General features: G+C 40.1%; 1 protein-coding gene across 4 annotated transcripts in view; it reads left to right on the forward strand.

Moving 5' to 3' along the window:
• Tmem18 (transmembrane protein 18) overlaps positions 1–16,142 on the forward strand; it is a 118,527-nt gene that overhangs the window by 96,548 nt on the left and 5,837 nt on the right. For all 4 annotated transcript variants that reach the window (XM_076213787.1, XM_076213786.1, XM_076213788.1 and 1 more), the window contains one exon: positions 6,544–6,810. In XM_076213787.1, the coding sequence (XP_076069902.1) occupies positions 6,544–6,810 (267 nt within the window). The remainder of the gene's footprint in view (positions 1–6,543; positions 6,811–16,142) is intronic.

Raw genomic sequence — 16,142 nt, forward strand, 5'->3', positions numbered from 1 at the left:
CAAGATGCTTCTCACAGTTTCCCATGGTCAGGCATCAGTAGAAAGGGGTTATTCTGTGAACAAGGACCTCCTGGTTCAGAACATGGAGGAGAAGACTATTGTAACTCTTCGTACAGTCTATGACAGTATCCAAGCCACGGGCCAGCACTTCACTGAGTTACCCTTCACTCCCAGACTGAAAAGGCATGTCAGGGCATCGAGGATGAGATACCAACAGTACCTCGCGGATCAGAAGAAGTCACAGACAGATAATGAGAAATCCTCGAAGAGAAAGGCACTACAAGAGGATATCCAGTCAGCAGAGAAAAAGAGGAAGCTCTTGAAAGATAGTATGGAGTCAATGACCAAGGAAGCTTACCAGGTGGCAAAGAAGGCAGAAACAGAGCATGACTTCACTTTGCTGGCTAAGTCCAATGCTTTCACACTGAAAGTTTCTGAGAAGGCGGATGAAAATCTCAAACTGGAAAAGAAACTACAAGACCTCAAGCAGAAACTGAAATCAATGGAGTGACTACTTTCAAAAAAGAGCAAAGAATGAATTATACCTGACACTCTGAGATATATATATATATATATATATATATATATATACATATATATATATATACATATATATATATATATATATATATATATATATATATATATATATATATATATATATATATATATTGGAAAATGGTATGTTATTTCAAGGGCATGTAACCTGAGTCCCCCTACTTTGCCCCATCCCCCTTTTATGTACTACCTCACCACCCTATATAAACTTGCATCTTAACTTTCTGTAAGCATTCTGCTGAAGAGGACTACAGACAGTAGTCAAAATATGCAGTTTCCCTTTATTTCCGTTATTATTTCTCCGACAGTGGGTTTATAGTGAACATATATATATATATATATATATATATATATATATATATATTGTAATCTAACAGAGGAAGACTGCATAGTGTAATAAAGTGGGTGGAATTGGCTGGCTGTAAGGGGTGGAGGCCAGAAAGATCAGTTTGTATTTGAAAATTGTTTCAGATATTCTGCTCAAAGTCCTGGAAATTTGATGATTTTTATCCTAGAATATCCTGGAAAAGTCCTGGAATTTAGATTTCAATTTTCTGTGGGAACCCTGCTTCTTGTTTCTATTTCAGGCACTCATGGGCCCTCTCTATATTCTGCCGCTTCACTCACTTGTTTCTTGTTAATTTTTCCATGATCACAGCAACAATACAGGGTGAGGAATCAAAATTGTTGTGTACAGTGAGAATGGAAGGAGTGAAGTCACCTTACTATGACCTTTTCAAGAGTACTGATGCCCGTCCACTTTCTGGGGTATGCTCGTGGGAGGAGTTGCCAAATATCTCCATAAACACAATTTTGTAGCAAAAAATTAAATAACTATAGAAATGTTGATGCTATTTCAGTATACAGAATGTTTTTTTTTTATGCAATGGGGTTGCCAGAGGTTGCCAATATTTGATTATTTTATGCTGTATAAAAAAATAGAAGCAAAATACAGTTGTATAACTTGTATGAGTGTTGCCACCATCATAGAGATTCTTTTGAAATGTTTACCTAAAATTCGCTCATGTACCAGAATTTTTTGAATGATCGCTGGCGATGGTCCCTTAAGCTCTCTGTTAGTTTCAGCATTTTGAAGATTTAACCGATTAATTTCTGTATACATTGCCCTGTATTCCACTTTCAGATCTATATTTTCATTGATTAATTTTGTAATCTGATTTCTCAGGATATTTCTATACCTTGATTCTCCCATTCTAAACCTTTACCTAGTGTTACACTTTCTTTTGCAAACCCAGAAAAAGCAGTGTTATCTAACCTTTGGTTTATTTTTGGTGTTTCAATGATGCAACTCTTTTTTTATATGACTCCTAACGGTGATTCCACTCTGCTTACCTCTAGTCTTCTCTTCATTGGTTCACTATATTTGTCTTTCTTCATCATTTTCCATTTTGTGTATTGTTCACTAAGTGAATTTACTCCATTTTATCATTTCAGTCACTCAATAAACATAGCCCCCTATTGCATAAACAAAGCTAGGTGTTTCCTCAAAAAAGTGCTGCGTTTATGGAGGCTGTGGAAAGTGTGTGCCTCTCATATCAGGGTGGTCCTTGATTTTGAAGACTTTGATTTTATGGTGTAAATGGTCAACAGCACTGTGGGGCAGAAACATGGAACATAAGAGAGAAGGAGTTTGAATGTGTTTGAGATGAGGTGTCTGGGGGTATGGTGGGGGTTATTAGGCTGGATAGAGTGAGGGGTGGTAAGGGAGTTGGGAGATAGGATTGATGAAAGAGTATTGGGATGGTTTGGACACATGGAAAGAATGAGTGAAGAAAGATTAGTAAAAGAGGTATGGAAGGCAGAAGTGGAGGGAGTGAACATGAGGGGGGTGACCTAGGGTGGGATGGATGGATGGGGTGAAAGGGGCTTTGGGGAAGAGGGAAATGTCTGTTGAGGAAGAATGGGAGAGGACAGAAGACAGGGGTGAATGGAGAATGGTTGTATATGGATGATGTTGTGATGCATGAGGTGGAATGGGTGGGGGGATGAGGGGTGAGGTAGTATGTGTTAGAAAACTTTGATGCAGCCCAAAGGGATTTCTCCCCGTCTGCATGAGGGGACAGAGAGGGTTGCCAATTTAATGAAGCGGGCTTGCTGTGGATGTCCTGTGTTTTGCGACATTGCTTCTGACCCAGGGCAGTGAACAAGATACAGGGATGACCTGTCATCCAATAGGTGCCAAGATAAGAGGGAGTGTAGAGGGTGGAGGGGAGTGGAGTGTATTGGGGATGGAATGGGTGGGAATGGTTTTTATGCCTTTGTTTTTTGGCTACCTCCCTTGTAAGGGGGAAAAAGCCTTTGGTATATGTATATATGTAAATGGTCTGTAGGTAGCCTGTAATTGACTTTTTTAATATGGTGAGTAGAATGTTGTGTCATAGTGAAGTTAGGGGCCCATGTAGGGCTCGCATAATTCATCAGTGAGCGTATGCATTGTTTGTATACTGTAGTAATAGTTTCTTTGGTATGTGCAAGTGTGCCTGCAATTGATTTAAGAGAGTAGGTGTGCATTTTGTCCTTACGTTTGTGATGTGTTGTTTGAATGATGGGATGTATCGTGTTATGCCAAGAATCTTGGGTGTTTGTGTGTGTCATATGAGTGTTGTTGATAAAGAAGCGAGGTATGTATTTGTGTTCTACTGTCCAGTTGGTGACAAGTGTAGCTGTAGATTTGGGTGTGGCTATTTTGAGTCTATTTGTAGTGAACCAGGTGTTGAGTGTGTTGAGGTATGGCTGTAGTATTTCTGCGGCTTTGTCTGTGTTATGGTGTGTACATGTAATTGTTATGTCTGTGTAAGAAGAGATTTGTATTTCTGAGGTGTCGGGTGTGAGTATATCGTGCATGTATAGATTAAAGAGTGTGGGGGATTGAGCTGAGCCCAGTGGCACTCAGTTCTGAGTTTATAGTGTGCAATGATTGGACATTATAATAATGGAGGGAAGTACAGTGGGGGACAAAAACTTAGGTGCCAGAGTAAAAAAAGTAAATTTCCTCAAATAACCTACATTATCAGGTACTTAGCAGCTCTCTAGTACTTTCTTGGATACCCTTTTCTCTTGATACATTCTTGGAGATGTTTAGGGACAGATGCTGCAAGATTTTGAAGCCACACAGGGTCCATATTCTTCCAAATATCCTTGATGGCCATCTCCAGCTTGGGGATTGCTGGAGCATTGCACTCATGTAGTCTTTCATGAGCCCCCAGAGGTTCTCAATTGGGTTTAGATCAGGCGAATTACCTGTCTAATCTTTTATATACTCCACATCACAGAATGTAAACCATTCTTTAATGAGTTTACCAGTGTGGCATGGTGTATTATCCTGCATGAAGACATCTGTTTTGCACTGAATAAAACAGTCCTTCAAATGATCATTAAGTAGCTCAAAATATCAAACTGCATTCAGAGATACATTTTTGGTAGTATCACTAATGATCCCACACCATGGTACCACACCATGGTACCACACCATGGTAGCACCCCAAACCATGAGTGAATCAAGATGTTTTACAGTATCGTGTGTGAATTTTGGGTCCAAAGGATCACTGCCAGGACAACAGTACACTTTGCCAATACAGTTTCCAGTAATGATGAAAGTGGCTTCATCACTTCACAACACATTTTTCCACTTCTCCACTTCCCACTGTAAATATTTGCGGCAAAAAGCGACCCTGTTCTTTTTTTGTTTTATGGATACAAGTGGTTTCTTGCTAGCATTTTGGTGTTAGAATTGCAGATCATAGAGGTGGTGGCATACTGTTCTTGCAGACACATGACCAAGTAATTTAGGGTTCTTTTCCTTCAACTGTGGTGCTGTTATATGGGGACTAGCATCCACCTGTCTCCTCAGTACCTTCAGAGTACAAGGAGTAGTCTTCCTGGGTCTCCCTGTGGGCTTGTTCTGTAATGGCGGATCAGCTCTACCAGCATCTCGAGTTTTCTTGGCCTACCACTGCACACTACGCAGTGGAGAAGCAAAAAAATATGTTGTGGAGTGATGAAGCCACTTTCATCATTACTGGAAATCGTCTTTGCAAAGTGTACCATCATCCTAGCAGTGATCCTTTGAACCCAAAATTCACACACAGTACTGTAAAACATCCTGATTAACTGATGGTTTGGGGTGCTTTTGGCTACCATGGTGTAGGGTCATTAGTGATACTACCAAAAAATGTAACTCTGAATGCAGACCGATATTTTGAGCTACTTGTTGATCATTTGGAGGACTGTTTTATTCAGTGCAAACAGATGTCTTCATGTAGGATAGTATACCATGCCACACTTCTAAAGTCATTAAAGAATGGTTTACATTCTGTGATGTGGAGTATATAAAAGATTGGCCAGGTAATTCGCCTGATCTAAACACAATTGAGAACCTCTGGGGGCTCATGAAAGATAAGCTACGTGAGTGTGACTCCATCAATCCCCAAGCTGGAGGTGGCTATCAAGGATATTTGGAAGAATATGGACCCTGTGTGGCTTCAAAATCTTGCAGCATCTGTCCCTAAACATCTCCAAGAATATATCAAGAGAAAGGGGTATCCAACAAAGTACTAGAGAGCTGCCAAGTACTTGATAATGTAGGTTATTTGAGGAAATTTACTATTTTTACTCTGGCACCTAAGTTTTTGTCCCCCACTGTAAATGTATCTGTAGAATGAAAAGTGTTATGAGAAATAGTTAACTGGAATGAAAAGAGAAGTTTGTATGAAGGCGTGTTTGAGAAGTTTGGTAGGTGGTACAAGGATGGATGGAGTGAGAAATGTGGAGCTGGGGCAGAGAACAAGGATGGACAGAGAGGTGTCAGATAGGGTAAATAAAAGTTCTGAGGTTAGTGGGGAAAGGTTATCAGCAAGAGTTTGGAATTCAGAAGTAGATGGAGTGAGCTTTAGAGGAAGCCCAAGAATGAGGCAAATGGATGGGTTAAAATGTGTTTGGATGCACAGAGAATGTCTGGAACAGGAAAGAGAGAATGAAAGAGGAGTGAATGGAGAGAGATTATGAATGGATGATACAGCTTGAAGGGACTTTTTTGTTATCTGCTTCAGAAATTTTTTTGAGTGAACAAGGAGAGGGTTACCATAAAATGAAGCAGTGAGAGTAAACCAGCTCTGGAGGTCTCACACTACTGTGGAATGTTGCCATTCATAATTCAAGAACTTTTCAAATCAGTTGTTTCCTTGAGTTTTTCTGAAGAAATTTATGTGTCCATGGTAGAAGTAAGCAGCCCTTGGACCCTTCCACAGATCTGTTGAAGAAATTTTTGGACTTGTATCCTTTGTGTGAGTGGGGGCCATGGGTCTTCTGCAAGAGAGAAATGGAGTAAATGTTTATTCATGTGAGTGTGATCTGTTTTTCTGTCACTGACTAATGGGAGAAGTCTGTTGACAACTCTTTTTATGTGAAAAGGTAATGGAAGAATAGTGAATGTTAATAGAAAGAATTGTCTTGGTCTTAGTGTAGAAAGTGAGTGTCCCCTTGGGGTGCTCTCAAGTCAGATTGTGGGGAGATTAAATCATTCCTGTTCATTTCACAGCCATCATCTCATGATGCATGCATCATACAAAAGACACAGAACACATGGTTGCACTCTGCCCAACACATGGAACAGAAAGCAGTATAAAATTTCTTATTTGAGTAACTAGGTCAATGCAGGGCTGTTGTTGGATACCTTAGGGCTATGGGTCTCCTGCAGGAGAGAACCAAGAGAACCAGTGATCTATCCTACTGGACCAAGTACAGACATCCATTATTGGCTCTTTTTGTATGACTTTTGAATGATAGTACAATCAACAGCTAACCCACAAGTTGTTGAAACCATGAATTATCCAAGAAGTTTGATGGATGTTTTGAATTAAATTTTTTCATACAGGTCTTGATGAATCCTAGATTTTATGACTTTGTAATGGTAAGAATTGCTATTATTGTAGATTAATTTTGCATTGTTGTCTTTCAAATTTACAGATTGATTGGAGTGAAGGCTGGCTTATTGGTTTGGTTGTCTTCCATATTTTGCTCACCATCTTCAACATCATCACTAGAAACCATCATGCCATTCAGGCTGTCATGTTTTTTATCCTACTTCTCTCTGTGCGGTCATCAGAACTGATTAACGAATATGCTGCTGCCAACTGGAAGCAATTTAGTCGACAGCAGTACTTTGACTCACAGGGACTCTTCATCAGTGTTGTATTTTCTATGCCAGTGCTCTTCAACTGTATGATGATGGTGGTAAGTAGGATAGAAAAATATATGTGGTATATTGACATGTGCATATGTATTTCTAGAAAGAAAAACATGAAATTGTTCAACATTAATTCACATTGAGTATGGGTAATTAACAATGCAAGTATCTATAAGTTACATTTTTTTTTGCAATAACTGTGTTCATTACATTTTAGCAATAATGGGATTGCTCATTAAATGTCAGAAATGACATATAACATAAGATATATGATTTTCTTCTGTGCAAGATGGCAAGGCTTAGAGCTCAGGGATTTTAGATCATATATGCTAACTGCCATAACATGTTGCCTTTCTTGATGGGACTCAAACTACCATCCATCTACTCAAGCTTCTCTTCTCCAGATGCTGGTACCCAACTCTGCTCATTCACCACATCCCCCAATGAGACATACATATACCAAGGCCTTTTCCCCCTTTCAAGGAAGGTAGCCAAAAAGAAAAAGGCATAAAATCATTCCCACCCATTCCATCCCTAAATACACTCCACTCCCTTCCACCCTCCCTCTTATCTTAGCACCTCCTGGATGACGGGTCATCCCTGCACCTTGTATACTTTTTTTTTTTTTTATAATATTCACTTGCTTTACAAGGACTTGAAAACAAATTAGGTACCTTTTATATAATGCCATGTTCTTTTGGGAGAGGAAAATGGGAGGAGAAATAAGAAAAGATGAGGTGCAAGTAGTTTTGAAAATTATGAGAGTAGGTAAGGCACCTTGGTTAGATGGGCGTCATGTGGAGTGTCTGAAAAAGGTATAGTAATGGTGGATTGGCTAGTGAGGTTGTTTGATGTGTGTCTAATGGGCCCCATACCTGCTCAGGCGGCTGGAAACTGCCTGAACAGCCAGCTGGACAAGCTGGCTGGTGTCACCCACACATTATTCAGTCCTGCCTCAAGGCAATAGCTCGGTTCTAGCAAGATACTTGGGAGTGAAGACCAGTCTCTCCCATAGATACAGAAGAGTTAAATCTACTTGCAACTGCAATTTTTGCAGTGACCAACAAGTCACTTAAATATTGCTTATTCTATTTGTGGTGGACTGAGACTTACATTATGCCCCCTTTTTTTTCTTCTTCTACTACTTCTTCTCCCTCATATGATATTTTAATAGTGAACTCAAAATGCCCAGGATGAAATTCACTATTGTGTAGATTTATATCTTTTTATACACGTGACCTGAGCCCCCATCCCTTCCAGTTTACCTCAATACTTCTGTATAAATACACATTGTTCGCTACTCTGTAATTCACATCTGCTGAAGAGGATCACAGTTAGTGATCAAAATATACAGATCTTTATACTTTCGCTTATTCTTCTCCGAAAGTGGGTTATCAGTATTATTTTACCAATGTGCTACGACATAACTCTTCATTCATATAGTGAAATGCCATTTTAATATTCTGCAGTAGACCATATGTTTCTCCCACAATCTTGCTGATGTGTCTGTCAGTTGACAGGTTATCTTTTTATCAACACTCCTAAATATATCTCTTGCTTTTGGAATGGGGTTGCTTTCCTTCAGGAGATGGAGGAACTTGGGAGCCACCACGTAGCCTGTGAGATCCTTCCTAGGATCTATGTTGGCTCATGTTGGAGCAGTAGAGTCATAGGGATCAATGAGAGGATATCACAGTTGTGCATGCAGCTAGGATACCACATTCTTGATCCTTGGTGTCTCTTTTCTAGGCGTCATGACCTTTATGCTTCTGATGGGATCCACCTTATTTGCAGAGGCAAAGATGTTCTTACAAACCTCATTGTGTGAGTTTATAATGAACTAGTCCCCTTTTTTGGACTAGAAGCTAAAAGGGAGGAGGAAATAGAGTATACTAGGGTTAACAAAGTAGGGCGAAGCATTAATGTAGAGCAGTATGTCAGTGGACAGAATATCACTCTAGGATGTAATGTCAATGAGGGACAAAATATCACAATAAGATGTAAAGTCAGTGGTGGACAAAATATCATGGTAAGATGCAATGTCAATGGAGGACAAATTATCACTTCATGATATGATGTCATTCAAGGGCAAAATATCACTTTAAGATATGATGTCAGTGGACAAATTTGCTCTGTAGAACAATGCAATAGTGAAGAATTAAATGTCAGTGCTGGACAGAATGTCAGCAAATGACAAATGGCCAACATAGGACACAGTGAGAGGGACAAAATATCTACTTACCCAGGTTGACCCATGAAGGGAAGGATGATGGAGATTCACAGTAGGGGGATGCCTTTCAGTTGGCGTATGGAGGGAAGGGTGATGGAGATTCGCAGTAGGGGGATGCCTTTCAGTCAAAATTACGGTTAAGGGCACTGCTGCAATTAGTGGGGAAAGGTTAGCGTTTCTGTTGGTTTTAGAATGTATGAGGAAGAGAGCACATTATACAATATATACATACATGTGTGTATGTTCACAAGTACAATAATAAAAAAGGGGGCGTGTAGGAGGGCTTGTACGTCTCGTCGCTCGTGATGCAGCTGGTTGATGTAGCGGCAAAGGTTGGTGGAGATTTGTCTCGGAGCTGGAGAATATGTCTGGATGTTGTGCAGCTGGTTATTGCGGCGGAAGGCGTCTTGTCACTCGTGATACAGCTGGTTGATGCAGCGGCGAAGGTCAGTGGAGATTCGTCTCAGAGCTGAAGGATATGTCTGTGTGTTGACATGATGGAGAAGCAGCTGAGAGGGATCGGTGTAGAACTAGGGCTTCGTGCTGCAGTTGTGGCAGTGCAGCTAGTTGATGTGGTGAAGAGTGTGTGTTGCTATGTCTCTGAAGAAACAGCGAAGATTGAAGTTGTTGAATGTTTTCTTGTTGTGGCGTGCGTAGTTTGGCGATGGGCTAGAGCGTCGGTGCTTTTGTGTGGTTTAGCTGGTTGAATGTTGACTTAATTAGTGTTGCACTGCTGCTTCGATGTCCACGGCTGTAGAGTTAGTCTTGCTTTCCTATCCTATGCTGCCACCACTTTATGTTGGTGTGGTGTGGCGAGTGAAACACGTCTGTGTTTTTCTTCCTTTAAATTCTGATCCTAGTTTGCATACAATCGCTGCTGGCAGCCCAGAAGAAAACTCTGGAGGTGCCAGATCTTCCTAGCTAAGTTACAGAAGGGGGTGTTCCCCGCAAGGGGGTTAGCCAATAAAAAAAATATGTTACCAAAAAGGGAGTATCAATGTGAAGATTGTTGTCTAACTATTCAATCTCTGGTGGTGACCTTTGACAGGGTTGCGTACGTCGGCTCTGAGTTTGTTTTAAAGTGTCCTGCAGTGCACTGATATATGGGCCTAGTGGTCTGCTCTCGCTGTCCCATGCTTGGGTGAGAGGTCTCTTTGTTGTCTCTTCATGTTGGAGCGAAAGAATTCGTCTGCTGCCTCACATTGGAATGAAATCGTCCACTGCCTCACATGATGTTGTATTCCTCAATTTAGATTTGGTTTTTATATCAGGTGGGTAAGGTGATCATTTTGTATCATATTGGACCAGTCAGGCTGAGAGACAGTAACCTCTTCCTCTTTAGGAACTCCTCATTTTTATTTTCTTGGTTACTAAATCTAGGGTAGCTGCTCTGTTGTTTTCTTTTAATTTTTCAACAAACAAGTCTTATGCTGCATTTTTCTTCACATGGAATATTCTTTAGATTTTATTTTCCAAAGGCATGGATTTTCCATGTATATCTTAATGAATTCATTCCAAAATAATCACTCTTCTTTAGTGGTGCAGCTGGTGTTTAGTGCAGCAGATATGTTCATGGTAAGCTGCCGAGTGTACTGAGAGATGTGGCCTCAAGGCTGCCTCATATGACCATACATGATCAAACAGGCCTGAACCAGACACTGGCCAAACAGAACCTGTCAGGTGCAGGTTCGTGAGGCTGCCTATGGTGGCCTGCACAGGCAGCTTCAATGTCCCTTACATGGTCAATTTTGACTGAATGAACCTGGTGTGCCTGAGTGTGTGGGGCTTAAGGGGATTGTCCATTAGAAAATCGAACTTTTTTAGTTTGAGGTGAAAGTGGCTGAGATTTTTTTTACTAGTAACTGTCTTATCTCAGAGAAGATACCACCGAGTTTTCAAGTCATTCATGCTTATACTTTTTTTTTTTTTTTTTTTTTTTGAGGGGTAATTTTTGAAAATTTTGAAATTGATTCAGAGGATAGACCTTTGACTGGATATTGATTATTTTTTGTTTATATAATGGGCTAAGATAGATGAAGAAACGGAGGCAGAATTATTATGTTCTGATCAGTCTGTTATGAGAAAAAAAAATCCAAAGTTGATGAAAAAAGAAAGAAAAAAAAACAAAACAATGTATATACGAAAAAATCCTACTAGTCCTTGACAGAAGGATATAAATCTGCCTCCAAATGTTCTCCCAGTTATGCTGAATCCGAAAAGGATTTGCAGTTAAAAATCAGTGAAGGCATTTTGGATATGAATCAAGTTAAATGTGCAAAAATCAAGTTTTTCAGGAATGAGCGTCATAGATTTTTTGTTCATGGTTACTGGTCCCCTTTCATCATTTAGGATGTTATGGTGTTGAAAGGGTATCATAGGCACAAGCCTACTCTTTGTTGCCAGCTTTTGATTAATTACAGGTTTATATGATGAATCCAGTTAGTATCCTTTTCTTGGCGCTATGCATCTTTGGCGACAGACGATCTTTATCTGCCATCCTAAGCTGTTTTATGGCATCACTGGCTGTTGTCCCTCTTGCTGATGGCATATATGCAAGTTCATAACCAAAGATGTGGTCCAGAACTGTAACTTGAGCACAGAATTGAACTCTAGCTGCTGATGCAAACTTCCTCTTTGAACTCAAAGCCCAGATCTTTGCATGGAAGCTTTCATTTTGGTTTTGTGTCCTTCCCTTGAGGTATTTCTCTAAAAGCTCTGTAGAGGTGAGGTCTTGATATATTGCCAGGATGGATTTCCGCTTCTCAGTGGGAATCTTCGCCAGGAACGGCTTCTTGACTCTGTGAGATTCCTCTTGCCTGGCTAGTGCTCTCTGGAAAAAAAACACCACGAGTTTTCTCCCTTAGGACAGAAAGAATGCAATGGCTTCTCATCTGTGCTGACAGAATGCAGGTAGGAGGCCATGATAGTTTTACGCATTGTCTGAACGTCAGTATTCACACAATCACGTATTGCCTTCCCATAATACTGTGTCAACTGTCACAGCATCTATCACAGCATCTGTCACAGCATCTGTCAACATATTAGCTCGTATGCTATTATTTATCATACAAAAGCATAGATATTGTGCAAAATACACAGCTTCTTTTGTTAGCAAATATATGTAGCAACAGAAAACGTAATATGCAGTACGCAGCGCACACGACCCAGCCACAGTAGGGTGGGGGGTACTGTATTATGTATATTTTTTTTTAGATAGTAAAAATCAAGATACAGCTTCCATACTCAGCCACGAGATAGCTTATGAGCAACACTTTTAGAGGAAATATTTTCAGAATTTCGTATTTTTCTTTATTTTTTCGTGATTTTCTGATGGGTAGATGCTGGAGGACTGGAAGAGTGCCTGTATAGTTATGCTTTACAAGGGAAAAGGGGACAAATGTGAGAGTAGTAGTTTTAGAAGGATCAGTTTGTTGAGTATAGTTGAGAAGGCCTATGGGAGGGTTTTAATTGAAAGGATTAGGAGAGGAACAGTGAAAGTAATTGGTGAGGAATAGTGTGGGTTTAAGAAAGGTAGGGGTTACATGGATCAGATTCTTGTATTTACCTAGTTGTATTATATGGGAAGGGAGCTATGCTTGTGGTGACCCGCCTTTGTATCTCTCAGCATCAAGTTTTTTCTTGAAATCTTGAATAGTGTTTGCACACACTGTTTGTCCAATTTGTTCCAAGTATCTTATTATTCTGTGTGGGAAGCTATTTTTTTTTGCAGATCTCTTCTGTAATTATCTTTTTTTAATTTCTTTTCGTGTCCTCTTGTTTTTCCATTGTCCCATTTCAATAAGTCATTCTTATCTAATTCTATAGATAGTAGGTCTCCTCTTTCCCTTCTTTGTTCCAAAGTTGGTAATTCTAATTTGGACAGTCTTTGTTCATATGTCATTTTGGAAAGAGTTAGTGCCAGCTTTGTTGTTGCTCTTTGTATTCTTTCTAACTTCTTTATATTCTTTTTGGTACTGGGTGTTCATAGTGTTGCTGTGTACTCGAGTTTTGGTCTTATTAGTGTAGCTATTTTTTTTTTTATTATTATTTTTTTTTTTATCATTTCCTCATCCAAATAGGCAAATGCCACTTTTATTGACCTCAATAAATTATAGGTTTCTCCGACTATTTTATTAATATGCTTATCTGGTGTCATGTCTTTGCTGATCATCACTCCAAGGTCTTTTTTCGAGTTTACTTTTTTGACCTCTTCACCAATTTTATAATCTCTCGATATTCTGTTTTTACTTTTTCCAAATTCCATTATACTACATTTCTTGATATTGAATTTCACTTTCCACTTTTGAGTCCATTTCCAGATCTTCTCCAAGTCTTGTAACGAGTTGCAATCCTCCTCCGTTTTTACTTTCTTTAGTATTTTTGCATCGTCTGCAAAAAAATTCATATAACACTCTATTTCATCCATGTCATTTATGTATATAGCAAACATGATCGGGGCCAGTACTGATCCCTGCAGGACACCACTTATCATTTCTTCCCAATTTGAGAATTTATTTCTAAATACTACTCTCATTTTTCTCCCAGTCAGGAAGTCTTTCATCCATTCCAATAATTTTCCTCTGATGCCACCTATTGATTCTATCTTCCTTATTAGTTTATTGTGTGGTACCTTATCAAATGCCTTTTGTAGGTCCAGAAAGGCACAGTCTGCCCAACCATCTCTCTCTTGTATTATGTCTCTTAATCTTGAGTAGAAGCAGATCAAGTTTGTTGTAGATGATCTTCCTTGTCTGAATCCAAATTGATTTGGATTCAGTATAGTTTTTTCTTCCAAATGTTTAACCCATCTATTTTTGATGACCTTTTCGCAAAATTTTGCTACTGTGCTTGTCAGGGAGACTGGTCTGTAATTTGATGGGTCTTCCTTGTTTCCTCCCTTATAGATTGGCACAGTGTTTGCCTTCCTCCAGTCCTGTGGCACTTTTCCTTCTTTAAGTGAGAATTTAATTATATTGTATATTTTGTCTGTTAATTCTTCCATGCATTCTTTCAATATCCAATTTGCAATTCTGTCTGGACCATGTGATGTTCAGATGTCAAGGGTTTTGATTTGGTCTTTGATTTCCTTTTGTGTTACACTTATTTCTTTCATTGAGAGGGATCTCTATTTCCTCACAGTTAGGTGAGTTTTCTATTGTGACTACTGATTTGAAATGGTTGTTTATTATTTCAGCCATTTCCATTTCTTCTGTATATTCATGTTTACCCTGGTAAGGCTGATATGCGAGAAAGCTTTAAGAAAAGTTAAGGATTTTTTTTTTATTTTTTTTTATGGATTATGAAAAGGCTGTTCAACTTATACACGGATGGGGTAGTGCGAGAGGTAAATGCAAGGGGATTGGAGATGGTTAAAGAAAATGGAGAAAAGTGGGAGGTGAGCCAGCTGTTGTTTGCTGACGAAACTGCGCTTGTGGCAGGATCGGAGGAGGGACTGAGGAAGTTGGTGACAGAGTTTGGGAGAGTATGTGATAGAAGAAAGCTAAAGATAAATGTGGGTAAGAGTAAGGTGATGAGATGTACAAGGGGTGAAAGTGGCAGTAGACTGGAAGTGAGCATTAACCTCTTCACTCCGGGCCAAAATCTCGCGGGCAGCATTAGCTGTCAGACGTACGATGTGTCGTAATAATACTCGCATCATAAAATATAGTCACCGCTTATATCGATCGTTCTCTCTTTCACCTGTGAATTTTGATAACCATAGAAAATGTGATGAAGACAGTTTAGAGAGTATGTCATTACACAGGGGCAACTACAATAAATATAATCAAGACGCCGATATGGCAGCTTCGCATATCCACTTGCTCCTCATGCCGCCTATGTATGCGGCACAGTATGGAAGGGGTTAAGGGAGAGCGACTGGGGATAGTTTTAGATACTTGGGTGCAAATGTGGCAGGAAAAGGTGGAGTGAAGGTGGAGGTAGAATGTAGATTGAGAGAAGCGAGTAAATGCCTTGGTGGATTGAAGAGTGTAATGAGGAATAGACATTTGGGAATGGATGCTAAGAGGAGACTATATGAAGGAGTGATTGTGCCAACAGCACTGTATGGGGCAGAAACATGGAACATAAGAGAGGAAGAGAGAAGGAGTTTGAATGTGTTTGAGATGAGGTGTCTGAGAAGTATGATGGGGGTTACTAAGCTAGATAGAGTGAGAAATGAGGAGGTGAGGAGGAGAACAGGAGTGGAAAGGGAGTTGGGAGATAGGGTTGATGAAAGAGTATTAGGATGGTTTGGACACATGGAAAGAATGAGTGAAGAAAGACTAGTAAAAGAGGTATGGAAGGCAGATGTGAAGGGAGTGAACATGAGGGGACGTCCTAGGATGAGGTGGATGGATGGGGTGAAGGGGGCTTTGGGGAAGAGGGAATGTCTGTTGAGGAAGGACGGGAGAGGACAGAAGACAAGGGTGAATGGAGAATGGTTGTATATGGATGATGTTGTGATGCATGAGGTGGAATGGGTGGAGGGATGAGGGGTGAGGTAGTATGTGTGAGCAAAATTTGATGCAGCCCGAAGGGATTTCTCCCTGTCTTCTCCTTTTATGCATGGGGGGACGGAGAGATGGGATCGCCGATTTAATGAAGTGGCCCTGCTGTGGATGTGCTGTGTCTTGCGACCCTGCTTCTGACCCAGGGCAGTGGAGAAGGTGCAGGGATGACCCATCATCCAGCAGGTGCTAAGATAAGAGGGAGGGTGGAGGGGTGTAGAGTGTATTCAGGGATGGAATGGGTGGGAATGATTTTATGCCTTTTCCTTTTTGGCTACCTCCCTTGTAAGGGGGAAAAAAGCCTTGGTATATGTATGTATGTATGTATGAAAAGGCTTATGACAAGGTAGACAGGAAGAAACTGTGGGAGGTTTTGCAGATATATGGGATTGAGGGAAAGCATTTAAGGGCAGTCAAGAGTTTTTAAGAGAGTATTTGAGCCAATGTTAGAATTAGAAATGGAGAGAGCAAGTGGTTTAAAGTAAACATGGGGCTGCATCAGGGATATGTTATGTTGGCATGGCTGTTCAATGTGTACATGGATAGGGTGGTGCAGGAGGTAAATGGGAGGGTAAAGGGCAGGGGACTAAAGATGGTTAAAGAAAAATGTTGCAGGGTCAGAGGGGGGATTAAGAGAATT

The sequence above is a fragment of the Oratosquilla oratoria genome, chromosome 32, assembly GCF_046742065.1.
Source record: "Oratosquilla oratoria isolate Oo_2021 chromosome 32, ASM4674206v1, whole genome shotgun sequence".
Taxonomy (NCBI): domain Eukaryota; kingdom Metazoa; phylum Arthropoda; class Malacostraca; order Stomatopoda; family Squillidae; genus Oratosquilla; species Oratosquilla oratoria.